This window comes from Vulpes lagopus, chromosome 4 (assembly GCF_018345385.1).
Source record: "Vulpes lagopus strain Blue_001 chromosome 4, ASM1834538v1, whole genome shotgun sequence".
In the NCBI taxonomy this organism is placed as follows: domain Eukaryota; kingdom Metazoa; phylum Chordata; class Mammalia; order Carnivora; family Canidae; genus Vulpes; species Vulpes lagopus.
The window spans coordinates 33,539,331-33,562,883 of record NC_054827.1 but is presented as its reverse complement, the minus strand read 5'-3'; the positions used below and the strand labels follow the sequence as shown (position 1 = coordinate 33,562,883).

Sequence of the window (23,553 nt, the reverse complement as noted above, 5' to 3'; positions counted from 1 at the left end):
AGCCACTGTGAAAAACAGTATGGAGGTTCTTCAAGAAGTTAAAAATAGAACTAGCCTAGTTGTGTTACTAGGTATTTACTGAAAGAATACAAAAATACTAATTCCAAGGGATTGAGGAACCCAATAATAGCAGCATTATCTACAATAGCCAAATTATGGAAGCAGCCCAAGAGCCTACTGATTTATGAATAGATAAAGATGTGGCATATATGTATGGTGTATTATGCTAAGTGAAATAAGTCAGTAAGAGAAAGAAAAATATGTGATTTCACTCATATGTGGAATTTAAGAAAGAAAACAAATAAGCAAAGAGGGGAAAAAAGAAAGACAAACCAAGAAACAGACCCTTAACTATGGAGAATAAACTGATAGTTACCAGAAGGGAGGTGGGTAGGGGATGTGTTAAATAGGTGATGGTAAAAAATAAATAAATAAATAAATAAATAAATAAACAAACAAATAAATAAATAGGTGATGGTGTTAAGGACTGCTCTTGTTTTGATGAACACCAGGTGTGGTACAGAATTGTCAAAACATTATATTGTATACCTGAAACTAGTATTACATTATATGTTAACTGGAATTTAAATTTTAAAAATCTCTATTTTATCTGATGCAAGTAGTGCTGTTACACGTTTCTTTCTTGTATTTGCATGATTAGTGTTTCCCCATCTCCTCACTTTCAATCTACGGTATCTTTAGGTCTGAAATGAGTCTCTTGTAGGCAGCATATGGATGGTTCTTGTTTATTTTATCCACCCTAACATGCTCTGTCTTTGGTTGGGGTATTTAGTGCAGTTACATTCAAAGTAATTATTGATAGGTATGTATTTATTGCCATTATGTTACTTGATTTATGGTTATTTTTGTAGCTTTTCTCTGATCCTTTCTTCTCTTTATCTCATGTTTTGTTGGTTTTCTTTAGTGATATACTTGAATACCTTATTCTATTTTTTGCACATCCATTACTGTTTTTTGATTTATAATTACTATTTGTTTTATATATAACATCTGCACATAGTAGTCTATATTAAACTGATGATCACTTATAATTTTGAACTCATTTGATACTCCTCTCCCTTTCATATTTCAGATATTTGTTATCATATTTTATATCTTTTTATTTTAGGAATACCTTAATTGACTTTTACAGAAACACTTATTTTTTACTGTTTTTGTGGTTTTTATTTTTTGTATAGTCTTTCCTTTCCACTCAAAGGATGCCCTTTACTATTTCTTGTAAAGCTGGTTCAGTGGTTATGAAATCCTTTAGTTTTTGATTGTCTAAGAAACTCTTTATCTCTCCTTCTATTCTGAATTATAGTCTTGCCGGATAGAATATTCTTGAATACCGATTTTTCCCTCAGCACTTTGAATACATCATTCCACTCTCCTCTGGCTTGCAAAATTTCTGCTGAAAAAACTAACTCATAGCTTTATGGGGTGTTTCCTTTTTATGTAACTGTCTTTAATTCTCTTGTAAACTTTAAAATTTTTTATCACTATTCTTTGCTATTTTAATTACTATATGTCTTGGTGTGGACCTCTTTGGGTTGAGTTTGTCAGATCTCTGTGCCTCCTGAATCTGGATCTCTATCTCCCTCCTTAGACTTCGGAAGTTTTCAGTTATTATTTCTTCAAATACATTTTCAGCCTCACTTTCTCTCTCTTCCTCTTCTGGGATCCCTAAAAGGTGAATGTGATTATGCAATAATGACAGTAATTATTTCATAATAAAAATACACTCTGTCTCTCCCTTGTTTAGCCTGATTACTTTTCATTACTCTATCCTCTAGGTCACTAATACATTCCTCTGCTTCCTATGGCCTACTATTTAATCTATCCATTGTATTTTACATTTTATTTATTGAGTCTCTGTTATTTTTTATCTCTTTATCTAGGCTTTATCTGATCTCTTCCACTCTATAATCATCAAATTCTCTATCAGGAATATTACTTATTTCTGTTTCACTTAGATCTCCTGCTGTGATTTTGTCTTGTTCTTTCATTTGGGACAAGTTCCTGTTTCCTTTTGTCTTCCTCTGTTTCTCTGTGTTAGGAAAATTATATCCTTTGCTCTTTAAAATAGTGACTTTATAAAGAAGAGGTCCTACAGTGCCCTGCAGTGCAGTATCCTCTGTTCACCAGAACCTGGCATGTCAGAGGAGTTTCCTACGTGTGTTGTTTATGTCCTGCTATTGTGTCTCAGTGTCTTTTCCTTTCAGTTCAGACTTCTGCACTAATTCTCTGCCTATTGTGGGCTGTGCTTGCTCTCTGTGGTGTTAGTGAGACCCAGGCAGGCTAGCTCTCAGGGACATAACTGCAGGAGGGCTCACAGTGGTGTGATGGTTTTAGCAAAATTTGCACTGAGCTGCTTGTCCTAGCCTCAGATCCCCCAAAGTGCAGCAGTGGCCAGGGACATGGCACATGTTAGTGGCAGCAGCCAGGGTGCAGTGTGTGTGGATGGCAAAGTGGCCAGGATCATGTGGTGGCTGGCCACAGTGTGAGGCATCTGTGAACACAGAGGCTGGGCATAGAGCAAGGTTGTGGCTGGATAAGGCACTCACAGCATTAGCAAAACTTATGCTGAACCAGCAGTCTTATGTTAGATTCCCAAAGCAAAGTAGTAGTCAGGGGCACAGTGCATGTTAGCAGAAGCAGACAGGGATGCAGTGTGGTGTCTATCTCAATCAGTCGGAGGCCCCCAAATGTGGAGCAATGATTGGGTGAAAGCCAGTGGTATGGGCAGTGAAAGGATGGAACAAAGGAGACATTAGTTTATTGAATACACTACAAGGGAGTGGGGCTGGAGGCAGGACAACAAAGGAGAGAGAGGCTGTCTGCAATGGGAGCCATATTTAAAGTGGGAAAGTGAGGAGGTATGGGATGTGTGGAATTTTTCCTTTATCTAATGAAAGGGAATATTCCCTTTATTTATTTAAAACTGCCTAGTTTTAAGCAGTTTATTGGTTTGTTAGGTCATGGATATCTTGAGGTGAGTGGCCTGATGGGGTTGTCTGTATTCAGCCAGGTGGTCACTGGGGCCCTCTCTACATTGCATTGCTCAAGACTATTTGCCTAAAAGCAGCTTCTACAGGCAGCACACTGCAGTTGTGACAACCAGGATGATGTGATGTCTGTGTGCCTGATGGCTTGGGAGTGAATTGTGGCAGAAGCTGGGGACTTGTAATGTCTTTACCTTCTGCAGGTGGGTGGGGCAAAACACAGCAGTTAGCAAAGTTTGTACTGAGCCATTAATCCTGGGATGCAGGGCCTGGAGGCAGAAGTTGGGCAGGGTGTGCAGCATTAAAACAATTCCCACTAAGCCCAGCTCTGAGGCTAGAAGGCTTGGAGTGGGCAAGTCTTCAGTGAGTGGCTCAAAGTGCTAGCAGGTTAGGTAGCAGGTATACATGTAGCACCACCTTTTGCACCTTCGGCTCTGTGTTTATGCTGGGGGATTGTGGAGGAAAATGGCAGCTGCCAGCTCCTTTCTTCCCAGAAAAGACCCCAACATGTTCTAAATCCTTATAAAGAGGTATCTCTCCTGTTTGCCCCAGGCATTGTGCAAAATGTCCATTCAATATTGCCTCCTGCAGGCTGTTGTCTTTTTAAGTGTGGGGACCCAGCTATCACTTGCCCTCCAGGTTAGTTCAGTGCCTAGTCAGCTGACTTTTAAAGCTCCAGGCTACAAGTCCCCCTGGTTATACAAGCACAGTTCAGTCCCTCTGGTTTTCAAGGCTGGACATTATAGGGACCCATTTTCCCCATGTGGGCTCCCTAGTACTTTCCACTCTGCACACCTGCAACTCCCTCCTGCAGACAACTCTCAGCCACTGTGTCTGCCTTTCTTAACCTCTCAGATTCACCTTCTTCCCTACATGTAGTTGTGGAGTTTGTTCTGACAGTCTTCAGGATGCTCTCTGGCTTACAAACTCAGATATGAGTGATATCTAGTTGTAAACATGGGACAGGGTGAGCTCAGGGTCCTGCTACTCTGCCATGTTCCTGGAATCTCCTTGCTTTTTTATTTTCTTGATGGCTTCCTTCACTATACAAAAGCATTTCATTTTGATGTAAGTCTCAATAGTTTATTTTTAGTTTTGTTTCCCTTGCCTGAAGAGACATAGGTAGAAAAATGTTGCTATGATTGAAGCCATAGTAATTATTGCCTCTAAAAATCTCTTCTAGTATTTTCATGGTTTCAGGATCACACTTAGGTCTTTAATCCATTTTGAGTTTATTTTGTGTATAGTTTAAGTGGTCAAGTTTCACTCTTGCATTTTAGCCATCCAGTTTTTCCAACACCATTTGGAAATGGTAAGAGACTGTCTTTTCCCAATTGTATATTCTTGCCTCCTTTGTCAAAGATTAATCGAATATATAAATTCGGATTTATTTCTGGGCTTTTGATCTATTCTATTGATTGATGTGTCTAACTTTATGCCATGACCATACTATTTGGATTACTACATTTTTGTAATATATCTCTGATTCTGAGATTGTGATACTCTCATCTTTGTTCTTCAAAGATCACTTTGGCTATTCAGGGTCTTCTATGAATCCATATAAATTTCAGTGTTATTTGTGTTAGTTCTGTGAAAAATGCTGATGGTATTTTCATAGGGATTGTACAGAATCTGTAGATTGCTTTGGGTAATACGAACATTTTAACAATATTAATTCTTCCAATCTAGGATCATGGAGTATCTTTCCATTTGTGTCATCTTCAATTTCTTTCATCAATGATTTTTAGATTACAGAGTACAGATCTTTCACCACATCTAATATCATACTTGGTGTGGAAAAACTGGGAGTTTTTCTTTAAGATCAGAAACAAGATAAAGATTCCACTCTTATCCCTTTTATTCAACATAGTACTAGAAGTCCTAGCCACAACAATCAGACAAGAGAAAAAAATAAGAGCCATCCATATTGGTAAAGAAGTTGAGCTGTCTCTATTTGCAGATAACATAATACTATACTCAGAAAATCCCAAAAACTCCACCAAAAAACTACTAGAAATAATAAATGAATTCAGTAAAGTTGCAGGATAAACTAATGCCCAGACCAATAGTGTTTCTATATGCTAATAACAAAGTAGCAGAAAGAAAACAAATAGAAAACAACACCATTTATATTTGCAGCAAAAAAAAAAAAAAAAAAAAATTTTCCTAGGAATAAACTTAACCAAAAAGGTGAAAGACCTATACTCTGAAAACTATAATACATGGAATGGTTTTGAGTGGTATGTTATAAGAGCAGCCTTGATGAGAGATCTTTCTTCCAAAATAGAAGATAAATTTTTTAGGTGCCTTTATAACACAACAATTTATTTCTGACCTTTTGTAATACCTGGATTATCATGTAATATTTTATATAAAATTAGATACAATGTTTTCACACTAACTGCAAAGTTAATGTATTATTAAAGTATATCAAACCTTTATTACTATATAACATCTTTTGAATTTACAGGAGTTAGATGACATTCTTTTTCACTTTTATATTTCAATATTAACAAAAGTTTGTTATTCTTCACAATATAAGTATTTTAATGAAAAATTATCTAGAGTAGGGAAGATAGAGGACTGAATATACATTAAATATTAATGGGGGGGGGGACAAAAATCAATGACATGACAGGGAATTCCCAGGATAGTATCAAAGAAAGGGCCTATAGTAGAGAGCAAGTTTTCACAATATTCGATGAATAATTTAAATTTAGACTAAATGCCTGGCTTAGAAATTGACTTGTAAGGGCAAGTGTGCTGTAGGAATAGAATCTCATCATGGGACTAGAAGCCAGAACTTTATAAAATAGGTAGCTAAGGTTCATCATTGAGAAATTTGAGAGTCAAAAAGACATTTCTTTTTCTCCTACTTGTCCAAACCATTATCAAATTCTCTTCAATATTTAATATCTTACAATCTTTCTTTCTTGGTAAACTTAATATATGTTGAAAAATACTGAAATGTTTATTTCTGGAATAAACCCCAGAAGCATATTCTTTTTCATATACTAATTTCAGTTGGTAATTCTAATTTAGATATTTTGTAAGTATTTTCCAAAACGTAAATCAGTCATTCAAAGTAACATTAATAGAAGGCATCAACAATTGTCATGATTTAATTCTATTTCTATATGCCTGCAAAGGATACTGGGAATTAAAATTTTTGCAAGTACTCATTTTACAATAACATTCAAAAACATTAAATATTTAGAGTTAACTTTAAGAATTAAAGATACTAAATAAGTGAAACAAAATATGCTCATCGTTTGAAAATCATAACATTATGAATATGTCCACTCTCCTCAAATTCATCAAGATTTTTAAAAATCTCAGTCAAGGGATCCCTGGGTGGCGCAGCGGTTTGGCGCCTGCCTTTGGCTCAGGGCGCGATCCTGGAGACCCGGGATCGAATCCCACATCAGGCTCCCGGTGCATGGAGCCTGCTTCTCCCTCCGCCTGTGTCTCTGCTTCTCTCTGTCTCTCTCTCTCTCTCTCTCTCTCTCTCTCTGTGACTATCATAAATAAATTAAAAAAAAAATTAAAAAAAAAATTAAAAAAAAAAAATCTCAGTCAAAATTGGATATACATACATATAGAAAAAAAAATACCCTGATGCTTAATTTACATACATTACTTTCATGAATCATAGATATATATATAAAAGCTAAAATAAAAAAAATTCTAGAAAAACATTTATGAGAAATCTTCACAACCTTGGAAGAGATAGGGCACAAGTAGTATAATGCATAAAAGAAAAAAAATGATAAACAACTTTATCCAATTAAAAACTTTAAGCACTGGGTGTTATTCTGTATGTTGGCAAATTGAACACCAATAAAAAATAAATTTATTATTAAAAAAAACTTTAACTTTTTGAAAGATATCATTAATCAAATAAATATGTACAAAATTTTTGAATAGACACTTTAAAAATGGGGACATATAGAAGTCCCATAATCATATGAAACAATGTCGAATATAATTAGTCGTCAGGAAAATACAAAATAAAGCCACAATGCACACATTCAAATGACTAAAATGTAAAAGAATGGCAATAACAAAAGTTGATAAGGATTAAGAACAACTATCACTCTCATATGCAGATTTTTTGAATGTAAAATATTACAATATTTGGGAAAGCAGTTTGACATTTTGTTATAGATTTCAGAGTAGATTAACATATAATTTAGCAATCCCACCACTATATATCCGCAGAAATAAAAACATAAATTCAACAAAAGATCTGAACATGAATATTTCTTAGAAGCATTTTTCACAATAGCTGCAAATGAAAACAACCTAAACATTCATTAATAATTTCATGTATAAACATTCCACTATATAAATATAATGAAGACCACCTCGACACATCGTAAGTCTTTTTGTTAAAAACCAAAGATAAGGTCGCAATGCCTTTGTGATACAACAAAGATGGGTTCTATGGATCATCTGGCTAGGTATGGCAGGCAGAAGCAAAATTGGTCACTGATGTCTTCAGTGACAATGGGACAAATGGTTAAAAACAGAACTACTCTATGATCCAGCAGCAGTTGAATATGGGGTATTTACCCAAGGATACAAAAATACAGATTTAATGGGATACATGCACCCTGAGGTTTAAGCAAGCAGCATTATCAACATTAGCCAAATTATGGAAAGAGCCCAAATGTCCATCAATTGATGAATGGATAAAGCAGGTGTGGTATATATATACAATGGGATATTACTCAGCTATTTAAAAAAAAAGAAATCTTGCTGCTTGCAATGATGTGGATGGATCTAGAGAGTATTATGTTATGCAAAATAAGTCAGTCACAAAAAGACAAATACCATGTGATTTCCTTGATATGTAGAATTTAAGAAATAAAACAGTGACCCTAGGGAAAAAATAGAGAGGCATCTCTATTATGATTATGTTCTTAACTATAGAGAACTGAGTATTGCTGCAGTGGAGGGGGGCAGTCTAAATGAGTGATAAGCTTTAAAGAGGGCACTTGTGATGAGCGCTGTGTGTTTTATGTAAATGATGAATCACTAAAGTCTATTACTGAAATTAATATTACACTGCCTGTTAACTAACTGGAGTTTAAGTGAAAATTTGGAGAGAAAAAAAAGCCAATTTCACAGTTTTAAAAACACATTAATGTAGACTTGTGAAATTTCAGAATTATTATTATTTTAATTTCCTAAGAAAAGAAAGAAGAACACATTTGACCAGATGGACTAATAGATCAACATTCCATCCAAAAGCAGAAAGAATACACATTTTTCTCAAGTTCACATGAAATATTCTCCATTTTAGGTCATATGTTGGCCACAAAGGAAGTCTTAGTAGTTTGAAGAAGACTAAAATCTTATCCAACATCTTATCTGATAAAGATATGAAAGAAGAAATCAACTGCAAGAAGAAAATTGGAAAAATTACAAATATGTGGTGGTAAAACAATATGCTAGTGAATAACCAATAGGTCAATGAAGAAATTTTTTAAAAATCAAAGGATATTTTGAGACAAATAAAAATCTAAATGCAACCCAGAAAAATGTGATGCAGCAAAAGCAGTTCCAAGTGGGAAGTACATAGCAACATAGGCTTACCTCAAGAAATAAAAAATATCTCAAACAATCTAACTTTATACCTAAAGTAGGTAGGAAAAGAAGAACAAAGTTAGTAGAAGGAAGAAAATAACAAAAATGAAATGGAAGTAAATTAAAGGGAGACTGAAAGCCTAATAGAAAAGATCAATGAAACTAAAAGCCAATTCTTTCAAAAGATTAAAAATATGATAACTTTTAGCTAGACTCACAAGAAAATGAGAGAGAGGTTACATAAATAAAATCAGAAATGGAAAGGGAGAGGTTACAATGGATACCAAAAAATACAAAAGTTCATAAGAGATTATTATGAATGACTTAGTAGAAATGTATAAATTCTTAGAGACACATATACCAAAACTGAATCATAAATAGAAAATATGAATAAACTGACTACTAGTAAGGAGATAGGGTCAGTAATCCAAAACCTCCCAAGAATCATAAAGCCAAGATCAAAGGGCTTCACTGGTGAATTCTCAAACACTGACAAAAGGTTTAACACTTACTCTTCTAAACTCTTCCTGAACACTGAAGAGCAGGGATCATTTTCAAACTTACTTGATGAGGCCTGAGTGCAAATTATTCAGGTGCTTGTTAAGTATCTATCCATTGCACATTTTATTCATCTTCCATGCATATATTTCATGTGTATTTTATATCACAATGAAATGATGAGTATGAGATATTTATTGTTAAAGTGGGCAGAAAACTACCTTTCAAAGAACTAAAATATACTAAAGTATATTTAGTTTAAAATATACTAAAGTATATTGAAAATTTATTTTCGAGAGAACTAAAATATAGGGAAGAATACTAAAATATACTAAAGTATATTCTCTTAGTATATACTAGTATATTAGTATGCACTATTATGCTTTCTTAGTATATTTTAAGAAAGAGAATATAATTTAAATGAAATTCCTTCAGAAGGGAACTGTAACATGCAAAGAAATACTAATAACCAAAAAGAACAATAGATAAAAAAAAGAGTACTTTCTGAATAAAATCTTCAGGGCATTTTCTAATGTAAAGTACAGAGGTGACAGAAATGCAATGTTTACAAAAACGTTATATAAGTTAAGCCCTGTTATTTTGGAGGTGGCCTAGATACGGTTAAAATTTACATATGTATAGTAAAAATGCAAGAATAATCATTAGAGGAAAATTAAAAGTACACATCCACTAAGCTATAGAAATAAATGGTGGAAGAAAGAAAAACAAAGCACACAGATTAAAAAAAATGAACAGAAATTCAATTAAAAAACATGAAAAATTCTCTGCCTCTCTCTCTCTCTCTCTCTCTATCATAAATAAAAATTTAAAAAAACATGAAAAATTTGAGGGAAATAAAATTATAAAAAATATGTAGTCTAGAGGAGTGTAAAAAGTCATAACAGCTAAGTGTAATGAATTACCTAGAGAAGATTGTTACAGAAAGATGCTATTGAGTAAAAAGAAAAAAAAAATCCAAATAAATTATGGACTTTAGTTAATGAAAAATATGTAAAAATATTAATCACAATGATGTTTAAGAGGATAACCTGATTAATCAAAGACAGATTGGATAGTAACTCAAAACCCAGTGTAGATCTTGAACTTAATAGTACAGGAAAATGAAATGAGAAGAGAGAAATAACAGGGAAATATCAATTAAGGGTAGCTACTATGTGCATAGATACATAGATAATGTCAGACCAAATAGACTTTAAAACAGAAAGCAATGTTAAAGAGATTCAGCATTTGAAAATAAAAGTTAAATTTTTAGGAAGATATAACAGTCATAATAGGGGCACCTGGGTGGTTCAGTTAGTTAGGTGTCTGCCTTCTGCTCAGGTCATGATCCCGGGGGCCTGGAATCCAGCTCCTGCTCAGCAGGGAGCCTGCTTCTCTCTCTCCCTGCCCCTACTCATGCTCTCTCTCACTATCTCCCTCTCTCTCAGATAAGTAAAATCTTAAAAAAATAATCGTCATAATATATCTCTTCACCATATAAAACAGCTTCAAAAAACAGAAAGTGTAAATTGGATAATGTATAGTGAGAATTAGGCAAATCTAACTGTATGGTTAAAGGTATCAATATTATCTCTCAAGTACCAAGTTCAGGCAAATAAAATTCATAAAAATACAGAAGATATGAGGCATTCACCTAAAAATTATCATGTAATCAAGTTGTATAGAATTTTGATTCTAACTATTCAAGAGTTAACATTTTCTCAAGTGAACATAGAACATTCCAAAAGCTCACCATGCATTAGTATATGAAAACAGACACAACAAAATACAGTGATTAGCTATCTTACCACACACAACTAAAAAAGGGCAACAGCAAAAAGCTAAATATAAAATAATAAGCCAAGGATTATTATTAATCCAATTCTGTGAGATCAAATTAAAATAAATGAAGTTCCTCCAGATGCAAGAATGGAAATTAGGAGATGAAGAGGTATACAACATACACGTAGTAACTTATTGAGCCACTGCAGTCACTTTGATGAATTCAGGAGATCCTTGAAGTGACATAGTATTGACATTACCAATGTTTATCATACAGAAATATGGGTATTACTACTAATGGTTACACCATGAAGAAAATCTACCTCTTTAATCCACACTACACTTACCCCTTACTTAAACTCTTCAAATGCTTTAAATTCAGAGTGAGTCAGTTATTACATACCCCATATCTCCATATCTTGGATGTTTAATAAAATGGTGCTGCATTTCAAAAAAAGTCCTCCTGTATCACATCTATATTTATAAGACTACATGCGAAACACAAAAACGAATCCTTGGAAGAGTTATAAATGTTTGTTACTAACCCCTTCAAGGCCACAATCACACTGTTCTGGTGGTTCGAGAATTCCATTGCCACAAGCTGCTGCACTTCTTCCTTGGTAAACCACTTCTGAAACTTTTTGATTCTGAAGACACTGAATTTCAGGCTGTGAAACCATATGTTTAAAATCATCCATGCTGCAACTGCTAAAATACTTTACACCATGGGAACGTCTAAAAATAAATTATATTCCTCAGATACATGGAATACAGTCAGTATCAAAGTAACACTATGAATTACTGAAAAGTACCAAAAATTCTGTAGTGCTGCATTTACAGAGGAGCCAAGAAGGAAGAGAGAGGATTTTTATCTTTTATATAAGTTCTAAATAAAAGCAATATGTTTATTTCTATTATAATCCAATATAATAGACATCTAGGAAGTAGAGGAAGTTAAGATGACATGAGTTAAAATATATTAAAACATAATGTTTGCCACAAAAACTCTCTTTAAATATATCCTATTATTATTTCCATTATGATTATCAACATCACAATTTTAATAATTATTATAAGCACTAGTTATAAGAAAATGACACATGCTAGAAAATTTATGTGGAAAACTGAAGAAATAATGATGGTTGATAGTGTTACAGAAAAATCAGAATCATTTGTACTTTGATAACAAAATTAATCAATTAAAATATCTCAACATTGATTATATAAAATGTATAAGCCCTAGATTCATTTTATTTTGTTATCTTTGGAAATATTTCTGTGCTTCTATGTGTACTGTTTAATGATTTTTATTTAATTTTGTAAGAATCTAAAACTTAGAGAAATTACACAAAAATAGACCAAAAAAATTTTCCCCAAACAATGAGGAAACACAATCCTAGTAACTCTAAATATTATGCTGTATAATTCCTACAGACATTAATTCTTAAAAAGACCCTTCAAAATCAGGAAATAATTACACATTATCTAATCCTCAGATGTCATCCAAATTTCCCATCATTACAATATTGGTATTTTATAGCAAAAAGATCCAGTTGAGAGCCAATATTGCACTTTTTCCAATTTTTTTCTCCAAGTTATTATTTAAATTCCAGTTAGTTAACATGCACTGTAATATTGCTTTCTGGTGTGGAATTTAGTCATCACTTACATGAAACACTCAGCGCTCATCACAAGTGTTCTCCTTAAATCTTTCACTCATTTAACCCATCACCCCCACCCAAACTCCCTTCCAGCAAACCTCGGTTTATTTTCTATAGTTAAGAGTCTCTTTTATGGTTTGCCTCCCCTAAGTTGATTGTTTTATTTCTTAAATTCCACATGTGAGGGAAATCATATGGTATTTGTCTTTCTCTGACTTATTTTGTGTACCATATGCTCTCTAAATCCATCCACATCATTGCAAGTGGCAAGATTTCATTCTTTTTTATGACTGAGAAATATTTCATTGTGTGTGTGTGTGTGTGTGTGTGTGCGTATACCACATGTGTATATATGTACACATACTACATCTTCTTTATCCATTCATCAGTCAATGGAACCTTAGGCTCTATAATCTGGCTACTGATGATTATGCTGCTATAAACCTCGAAGTACACATATTCCACAAAATCAGTATTTTTGTTATCCTTTGGGTAAATACCCTGTATGCAACTGCTGGATTGTAGGGTAGTTCTGTTTTTAACTTTTGAGGAACCTCCATATTGTTTTCCAGAGTGGCTGCAGCAGTTTGCATTCCCACCAACAGTGTAAGACAGTCCCTCTTTCTCTGCATCCTTGCCAAGCACCTGTGTTGTTTTTTCCTGTGTTAAGTTTGACCATTCTGATATATGTGAGGCATATACCTCATTCTGGTTTTGACTTTTATTTCTCTGATGATCAGTGATGTTCTTTTCATGTGTCCATTAACTATCTGGATGTCTCTGAAAAATGTCTATCTACTTCTTCTGCTCATTTCTTAACTGGATTACTTGGTTTTTGATTATTGAATTGAAGCTCTTTTTTTTTTTAGATTTATTTATTTATTTATTCAGAGAGAGCGAAAGAGAGGCAGAGACACAGGCAGAAAGAACGAAAGAGAGGCAGAGAGAGAAACAGGCTCCATGCAGGGAGCCCGACGTGGGACTTGATCCTGGGTCTTCAGGCTCACACCCTGGGCTGCAGGCGGCGCTAAACCGCTGCGCCACCGGGGCTGCCTTGAATTGAAGCTCTTTAAGGATTTTGGATACTAACCCTTTACAAGATATGACATTAGCAAACCTCTCCCATTCTGAAGGTTGCCTTTTAGTTTTTTGTTTCCTTCAATTTGCAGAGGCTTTTTATCTTGATGAAGTCTCAATAATTCATTTTTGCTTTTGTTTCTGTTGCTTTTTCAGACATATCTAGTAGAAGTTGCTACCTGTGCTCTCTTATAGGATTTTGATGATTTCAGGCCTCACATTTCAATCTTCCATCTATTTTGAATTTATTTTTGTGTATGGTGTCCAAAGTGGTCCAGTTTCATTCTTCTCCATGTTGCTGTCAGTTTTCCCACACTATTTGTTGAAGAGGCTGTTCTTTTTCTCCCTTGGATATTCTTTCCTGCTTTATCAAACATTAGTTGGCCATATAGTTGCAGGTTATTTCTGGGTTTTCTGTTCTGTTCCATTGATCTGCTTTTGTGCCAGTACCATACTGTTTTGATTACTACAGCTTTAAAATACAGTTTGAAGTCCAGGATTGTGATTCCTCCAGCTATGCTTTCCTTTTTCAAGATTGCTTTGGCTATTTGGGTCTTTTGTGGTTCCATACATATTTCAGGATTGTGCTATTTCTGTGAAAAATTATGTTGGTGTTTTCATATGGATAACATTAAATGGGTGGATTGTTTTGGGAAATGTAAATATTTTAACAATATTTGTTATTCCAGTCCATGAGCATGGACTATTCTTAAGTTTCTTTGTGTCATCTTCAATTTCTTTCATCAGTGTTTTATAGTTTTCAGAGTACAAATCTCTTTCCTCTTTGGTCAGGTTTATTTCTAGGTATCTTATGGTTTCTGGTGCAATATTAAATAGGATGGATTCCATGACTTTTTCTGCCGCTTCATTATTGGTGTATGGAAATGCAACAGATTTCTGAATACTGATTTTGTATCCTGTCATTTTAATTTGTTTATCAGTTCTGGCAAATTTTTTTGGTGGACTCTTGGGTTTTCTATATAGAGTATCATGCTGTTTGCAAATAGTGAATACTTCTTCCTTGATGATTTAGATGTCTTTTATTTCTTTTGGTTCTCTGATTGCTGAGGCTAGGACTTCCAGTACCATGTTAAATAATAGCATTGAGAGTGGACATCCTCACCTTGTTCCTGACCATAGAAGAAAAGCTCTCAGTTCTCTCCCATTGAGAAAGTTATTAGTGGTGGGTTTTTCATGTAGGGCCTTTATGGTGTTGATGTATGTCCCCTCTATCCCTATTTTGTTGAGGGTTTTGTTTTTTTTTTTTTTTTATCAAGAGTGGATTTGTACTTTGTCAAGTGCTTTTTCTGCATCTATTGAGAGGATCATATGGTTCTTCTCCTTTCTTTTATTAGTGTGGTGCATCACACTGATTGATTTGTGGGTCTTGAACCACTTCTGCAACCTAGGAATAAATCCCACTTGGTCATGGTGAATAATTCTTTTAATGTACTGTTGAATCTGATTAGCTATTATCTTGTTGAGAATTTTTGCAGCCATGTTCATGAAGGATATTGGTCTGTAGTTCTCTTTTATCGTGGAGTCTTTGTCTGGTTTGGGAATCAGGATAATGCTGGCTTCATATAATGAATGTGAATGTTTTCCTTTCATTTATATTTTTTTTTGGAATAGTTTGAGAATAGGCCTTAACCCTTCCTTAAATGTTTGGTAGAATTCATCTTTGAAGCCATCTAGCCCTAGACTTTTGTTTGTTGGGAGATTTTTTATTACTGATTTAATTTCTTTGCTTATTTTTCAGTCACTCAAGTTTTCTATTTCTTTATGTTTCAGTTTTGCTAGTTTATATGTTTCTAGGAATCCATCCATATCTTTCAGATTGTCTAATTTGTTGGCATATACTTTTTCATGATATTCTCTTATAATTGTGTATCTGTTATTTCTTCTCTCTCATTTGTGATTTTTTTTTTTTAACTTGGGTCCTTTCTCTTTTCTTCTCGATAGGTCTCTCTAGTGGTTTATCAATTTTATTAATTTTTTTCAGGGAACTAACCTCCTCATTTCATTAGTTTGTTTTACTATTCTTTTTAGTTTCTTTTTTAAGATTTATTTATTCATGAGAGACACAGAGAGAAAAGCAGAGACACAGGCAGAAGGAGAAGCAGGCTCCCTCTGGGAAGCCTGATGCAGGACTTGATCCTGGGATGCCGGGATCACAACCTGAGTCAAAGGCAGACCCTCAACCACTGAGCCACCCAGGTGCCCCCTTTTTTAGTTTCTGTATCATTTTTTTTCTGCTCTAATATTTTCCCTTCTTCTGCTGGCTTTCTCATTTGTTGTTCTTTTTCTAGTTCCTGTATGTGTAAGACTAAGTTGCTTACTTGAGATTTTTCTTGCTTCTTCAGGTAGGCCTGTCTTGCTATACTTCCCTCTTATGACCAATTTTGCTGCATCCCAAAGGTTTTGGACCACATTTTCATTTTCATTTGTTTCTATGAATTTTCTTATTTCTTCTTTAATTTCCTGGTTAATCCATTCATTCTTTAGTAGCATGTTTAACCTCCATGTATTTGTTGTCTTACCAAATTTTTTCTTGTGGTTGGCTTTAAGTTTCATAGAGTTGTGGTCAGAAAATATGCATGGTATGATCTCAGTCTTTTTGTACCTGTTGAGGAGTGATTTGTGACCCATGATTTGTGACCCAATATGTTATCTATTCTGGAGACTGTCCCATGTGCACTCAAAAAGGACGTGTATTCAGCTGCTTTAGGATAAAATGTTCTGAGTATATCTGTGAAGTCCATCTGGTTCAATGTATCATTCAAAGACATTGCTTCCTTGTTGATTTTCTGTTTAGATGATCTAAAATCCCCTAATATCAATGTATTATTATTAATGAGTTGCTTTATGTTTGTTATTGTTTGAATTATTTGAGTGCTCCCATGTTAGGGGCATATATATTTACCTTTGTTAGATCTTCTTGTTGGATAGACCCCTTTCTTATAATACATTGCCTGCCCTTACTCATCTCTTGTGACCGATTCCATTTAAGATCTATTTTTGTCTGATAGAAGTATGCTACTCTGGCTTTCTTTTGATGTCCATTGGCATGATAAATGGTTCGCCATTCCCTCAACATCTGCAGATGTCTTTAGGTCTAAAATTAGTCTCTTGTAATCTTGTAGGTAGCATATAGATGGGTCTTGTTTTGTTTTGTTTTGTTTTTATCCATTCTAACACTCTATATCTTGTGGTTGCAGTTTTAGTCCATTTACATTCAAAGTATTATTCATTGATAGATATTTATTTAGTGCCATTTTATTACTGTTTTTTCATTGTTTCTGGAGTTTTTCTCTGTTCTTTTCTAGTTTTTGTCACTTTTGGTCTTTCCTTCCACCCAAAGAGTCCTCTTTAATATTTCTTACAGGGCTAATTTAGTGGTCAAGAACTCCTTAGGTTTGTTTGTCTGGGAAATTCTTTCTCTCTCCTTCTATTCTGAATGATAGCCTTACTGAATAAAGTATTCTTGGTTGCAGATTTTTCCCACCCAGAATGTTGAATATATCATGCCAATTTCTTCTACCTTGTCATATTCCTGTGGAGAGATCTGCAACAACCAGCAGGGTCTTCCCCTTGTAAGTTAGAGACTTCTTTTGTCTTGCTGTTTTAGGATTTTTTTTAAGATTTTTTTATTATTATTATTCATGAGAGACAAGAAAAAGGCAAAAACATAGGCAGAGGGAGAGGCAGGCTCCCTGCAGGGAGCCCGATGCAGGACTCTATCCCAGGACCTTGGGATCCCACCCTGAACCAATGGCCGCCACTCAACCACTGAGCCACCCAGGTGCCCCAGGATTTTTTTTATCATTGTGTTTTGCAAAATAACTATAGTATGTTTTAGTTTTGGTGTGTTTTTGTTGATTTTAATGGGACTTCTCTGTGCCTCCTGGATTTGGATTCCAGATTAGGGAAGTTTCCCTCCCCACATTAGGGAAATTTTCAGCTATTTCCTCAAATAAACCTTCTGCCCCCTTTTCTGTCTCCTCTTTTCTGGGACTTCTATGATATGAATGTTATTTACATTTGGTGGAGTCACTGATTTCCCTAAGTCGAATCTCATGATCCATAATTCTTTCTCTTTTGTTCAGTTTCATTCTTTTCCATTATTCTATCTTCCATATCACTTATTTTTATTCCTTTTCTTCTTTTATCCTTGTGGTCATTATGTACACTCTGGTTTGAATCTTGGTTATTGCATTTTTCATTTGATAGTTTTAATGCTTTTATCTCTGTGGTAAGAGCCTCCCTGAAGTCTTCCATTCTTTTGTCAAGCCCAGTGAGTGTCCTTATAATTGTTTCTTTAAATTCTCCATCAGGCATATTCCTTGAATGTTTCACTTAGATCTCTGGCCATGACCTTTTCTTGTTTTTTCTTTGAGATGGATTCCTCTGTCTTAACATTTTGCCTAAGTCTCTTTTCTTCTTCTGTTTATTAGAGAAGTCCGTTATGTTTCCTGCTCCTGAGTAATGGCCTTATGAACAAGAGGTCATATATTGTCTAGGGCCTGGTGTGTCAGGTTAACATCTCTGGTGTGTGCTACATGTACTCTGCTGCTGTGTTTTGGCTTTTCTATCTTTCCAGCAAGTCGTCTGTAGAGCCTGTCCCTGCTGGCAGTGGATAGTGTTTGGACCTTGGCTAGCATGTGGTGAGTTTTAACTAAGTGTGCTCTGGTTTGCTTGTTAAATGAGATCAGATGCTACTTCCACTAGGACCAAAGCCTGCAGAACTCTGTTCAAAAGATGTGGTGCATGCAGGGATTTCTGTTGGTTTTCTGGGGAAGAGGCCCACTGGGCTGGGACTTAAGCACACTTGCCTGAGAAAAGCAGTACCAGTAGAGCACAGGGGTATGGGCTTGGTGTAAGCAGGTTAGGCAGCCAGTATCAGTGCTGGTTTATGCTGTGGGGCAGGGGAAGGAAATGGGGCCAGCCAGGTCCTTTGTCCCCATAGAGGGGTCTTCATGCTTGCTGCTATCAGGGAAGCACTCCCAGAAGAGCAAATAATCTCCCCTCATGAGTTCCAGGTGTTTTTAAGATTCTTTCACACTGTTTCTGTTGCTTCCCTGCCTGGAGCAGTGCAGTGCACTTTAGATTCTGTCCCAGTGAAGCCTGCTGACTCTGAAAACTCCAAACTTTAGGGATATGCTATGGCAGGGGCTTTGTGCTAGTCTTTTGGACAAGGTTCTGACAGTGTTGGGACAGATGCAGGTTTGACTGAGAAGGACAGGGATCTGGGATTTGGAGCAAGCAGGCTAAGGAGACAGTGTCCATCTAGGTTAGCTGCTCTCAGCAGGTGTCTACTGTGCCTACTGGCTAGGGGGAGGAAATGGTGCCTGCCAGTTCTCTTGCCACCAAATTGTCATCCTGTGACCACTACCTCTCACAGATATGCTCCAAGAAGAGTGAGCAGTCTCTCTCCCATACATCTTTAGTTGATCCTCAGATCACTCGCTGTCTATCCCCCAGGGTGCTTGCCTGCCTTTTCCCTAGGAGTGGCAGCACCTTCAGGGCTCTATCACAGCTATGATGGCCATCCTCTAAAATTCCAGACTTTGAGCCCTGCTGGTTGCAAAACCTCTTGAAAATCTGCCCCTCTGGTTTTTTTCAGCCAATGGATTTGGGGAAATCCAAATCCAAATCCAAATCCAAATCCAATCCAAACAATTCTGTTTGTTTCCCTGCATATCCCCACTACCCATTATCTGCTACCAAGGCTCTCTCCCCTCTGCAGCACCTGGAATCCATTTCTGCCCCAATCCATGTCTCCATGCCTCCTACCATCCTTGATATGGCCTCTTTTCTTCCTATAGTTGTGCAGTTTATTCTGTCAGTCGTCAGATTGATTTCTTGGATGTCAGAATAATTTGTTATCTAGTTGTGTTCTAGGTACCAGACAAGCCAAGGGCCTCCTTACAACAATGCCATTTTAGCTTCTCCTCAACCCTTGCATTTAATTCTCATGTCTCCTTAGTTTACTTACATTGTTTTTTGTTGAATTACATGATTATGAGAAGTTCTGTGATTACAGACTTATTATTCGGTAGAATGTCCCTCAGTTAGGACTATAAAATATTTCCTCATAATTAAACTGAGGCTATGCATCTTGGCAACATCATCACAGGAATGTTGCTGAGTCTGTTTCACTGCATACTAACAAATGGCACAGGATTTCAATTTGTTACAGTACTGATGAAAGTCGTTTTGATTAGCTAAGGTGTATCTGCTAGTTTTCACTCTAAAATTACTTTTTTCTTATTAGTTAGTAATTATCTGAAGAGATATACTTTGGTTTTGTGTTAATATCCCATTTCTAATTATGTTTTCAATTTTAATTTATTCATATATTTATATGAATATGGAATCATGTTTTCTGGTCATGTTAATAAATAGGCTATAATCCATTACTATCATTATTACTTATAAAATTCAGATTCCCACAGATTTGACTATTGGGAGTTGGCTTTTGTGTCTCTTTGATGAATCTCCATAATTCTTTGAACACCTCCTAATTTTCTCATGCAATATGTTCAAGCTTCTTTTTCTTTTCTTTTATTTTTCTTTTATTTTCAATCATTCCTTTAAAGTGCCCCAGTTATTTTAGTGAGGAATAGTATTTTTAAAACATGATTTGGGTGATACATGTATTATTGTTACTAGATTTTTTTCAAGAGGAGAGATCAAGGCCATGCTCACATCTTAAGAAATCACAGCCCCTTTGCTCTTACCTACAATTTGCCATATCCCCACCAATTCTGGCTCCTGCAATGGCATGAGCTTACTCATACTTCAGTCTCAGGAGAGACAACTTGTTAGGGTATGGCTAGCCAATGATTTGAGTCCACAGGTCAGTAAGACTTTTAGAGTTCCTATTGTCCTCCTATTTTATTTCCTGGTACACAGCTACTTACTTCATGCTTCTTATGCTTCTTGTTAGTGGATTGGTCCCACCTGCTAGTATTTATGGTGCATTTCAGTTTGGGAAACTTGTGGAATATGCTTTTGCTTTTTGTTTGTTTTTCTAGTTTCACTGTGTTTTATGAGAGAATAGGGGGAGGCTAAAATACCATGCTGACACTTTTACCACTTGATTTCCATCCTTTCCCTTATTCTTGAAACACATCCCTCCCTAGGTAAAATTCCATCCTATCTTGGTTCTTGTTTCTTTTTTAAAGACTTTTTAAATTTACTTATTCATGACAGACACACAGAGAGGGAGAGAGGGAGAGAGAGAGGCAGAGACACAAGCAGAGGGAGAAGCAGGCTTCATGCAGGGAGCCCGACATGGGACTTGATCCCGGGTCTCCAGGATCCGCCCTGGGTTGAAGGCGGCGCTAAACCGCTGAGCCACCTGGGCTGCCCTTGGTTCTTGTTTCTGATATTTTCTTCCTTTCTGTTCCTGCTCATGGCAATTCACTTGTTTTTCCTCAATTATTCAGCCTGTAAATATGAGAAGTATACAAAGCTAATCTTAAGGTACCCTTATCACTCTTTTAACTTCTTTGTAAATGATCCTCATGGTTTTAACTTCCATCAATAAAGTGATGGCACATTTTAAATTCCTTACTCTCTGAGATCAGGACCTATGTATAACTATGCATCTAACTCTAATGGATGACTCAGAATCCTCAAGTTAACATAAACTGCCCTCAAGACTTCTCATTTCTCTGCTTTCCTAAAATATTTTTCTTTTTCAATATCTGTTAATAAGTGTGATAGCTAAAAGCCAACAAATAATTCTTCACATCTTTTTTCTCTCAATCCTAATAAACTGCCATAAATTATTATGAGAATTATCTCTACAATATTACTATGTTGTTATTCATTCTGATATATATTACATTCATTTTAAGATAATTTTTACTATTCATACTGCATAAATTAATTTAAAATGTGTTTGGTTACCATTTATCATAAAACTCTAGTTCTTGCATCATGAGTGCACAATCAAGCTCTTCCATATACATTCTTGAATCATCTGGCTTTCTTCCCCTGACTTCTTATGTTTTAGCTTCACTGTATTTTACTTTCTTTTCCCTATGTCTAAAACTTTCTTCCTTATAGTCTCAGCTATTTTTTTTCTTTTTTATCCTTCTCTCAATCTCCTTATTCTAGTCTGTCCAGCTTTTCAGGCTTCTTGCTCTTCAAGTATCACTTCATTTGCCAGCCTGAAAAGTTTTCAACATGCTCTTATGACCAAATTCATATCCTTCATTACTGTTTCCTCAGAAAACTTTCCTTTATCAGAAAGTTTCTCCCCGCCATGTATTCCCTATTTATTTCCTTTTTGGCATCTATCATAAGCTGTTTATACTTTGTTTAAAAAGTAGGTTTACTTTTTAATTTTCAGACACTGATAGGATATTTATGACAAATCTATCTTGTTAGCCATTTAGAAGACTTTCACAATCACTGCAACACAGTAAGTGCTTATTATATATTTTTAGAATGAATGAATTTCATCTCAAGACTCTAGTAAATGCCCAGAAAGTCATCATCAATATTCACTTTCTCTGTAACATTTAATATAGAAATATTAAGTACATTTTATGCAATATCAAATACTCCTCTTTAAATAAGATAAAAACAGGGGGGCAGGGCAAACCATGAGAGACTCTTAACTCTAGGAAATAAACTGAGGATTGCTGGAGGGGAAGTAGGTGGGGGGATGGGGTAACTGGGTGATGGGCATTAAGGAGGGCACTTGATGTAATGACTATAGGTGTTATATGCAACTGATGAATCACTAAATTCTACCCCTGAAACTAATAATACTATATATGTTAACTAAATTGAATTTAAATAAAAAATTAAATAAGTTTAAACAAGCACATTATGTTTTTAATAAAAATATTCTTACTCAAGTTGTATTGCAAGAGATGAAACATCAGTTACTGCTACAAACATTTCCCAAGAGAAGATATAGATTTGATAAAAATAAAATCTTACATTGCTTCAGAATTCATTATGCATGTAGATCCTGGACAATAACAATTGTAGATGTCATCATATGTTAATCCTAGATTAATTCCAAGCAACTGTGCCATAACAACTGAAAATGCATCTAAAGTTATCATCTGTGGATACTAAATGCAAAAAAACAAAACAAAGCAAAACAGAATTGTTGCCTAAGTTATTTCTTCACCTCTTTGATCTTTTCTTTTTGGCCATATGACTTAAATGTAAATACAAATTTAAGAAACTACTATGTCAGAGCTCATTATTTTCTTAGGAATATTGAGAGCAAGAAAAAAATAGGTAAATTTTTTTCTTTTTGAGTTATTATATTTTTAATCCAAATGGCACTGACATAGAACAAAATAAGATTAATGCTTTTATTACATATTAAATTCCAATAAGCTTTAAAAGTTTTTGAGAATATGCACTGTTTCAGTAACTATATTATTTTTTAATGAACACTTAGAAAAAATGCATAGATTCTTAAGGGTTGAATTTGCGATCAGTTTTGACTTCAGAAATAGTTTTGGGAGAAAGTCAAATTGATTTTTTGTAAAGCCAGAATACTATAACAATTTGCAATTAGCATTTTGCCTTCAAAAAAACTCTTGGGAAGTAATGATGGCAGTAGACACAAGCCCTTGGCAACTTATAATCTTTTTACTATCTCCACAGTTTTCCCTTTTCAGAAGGTCATATAGTTGGACTCATACAGTATGTAGCATTTCAGATTGGCTTTTCTCACTAACCACTATGCACTTAGTTTTTTCCACTTCTTTTCATGGCTTGATGGCTCATTTTTTTTTTAAATCATTGGATAGTTTTCCTTTATATCAATTTACTCTAGTTTGTTTATCCATTCATATATTAAAGGACATCTTGGTTGTTTCCAATTTTTAGCAATTATGAATAAAGCTGCTATAAACACGCATGTGCAGGTTGTTGTGTGGCTATAAGTATTCAACTCA

General features: G+C 35.1%; 1 protein-coding gene across 1 annotated transcript in view; it reads right to left on the bottom strand.

Moving 5' to 3' along the window:
* The window catches only part of LOC121488955 (A disintegrin and metallopeptidase domain 3-like), a 65,045-nt gene that overhangs the window by 5,468 nt on the left and 36,024 nt on the right, over positions 1-23,553 (bottom strand). The window contains exons 11-12 of the mRNA XM_041751307.1: positions 22,577-22,713; positions 11,423-11,612 (exon numbers count right to left, since the gene is read on the bottom strand). Coding sequence (XP_041607241.1) covers positions 11,423-11,612; positions 22,577-22,713 — 327 coding nt within the window. The remainder of the gene's footprint in view (positions 1-11,422; positions 11,613-22,576; positions 22,714-23,553) is intronic.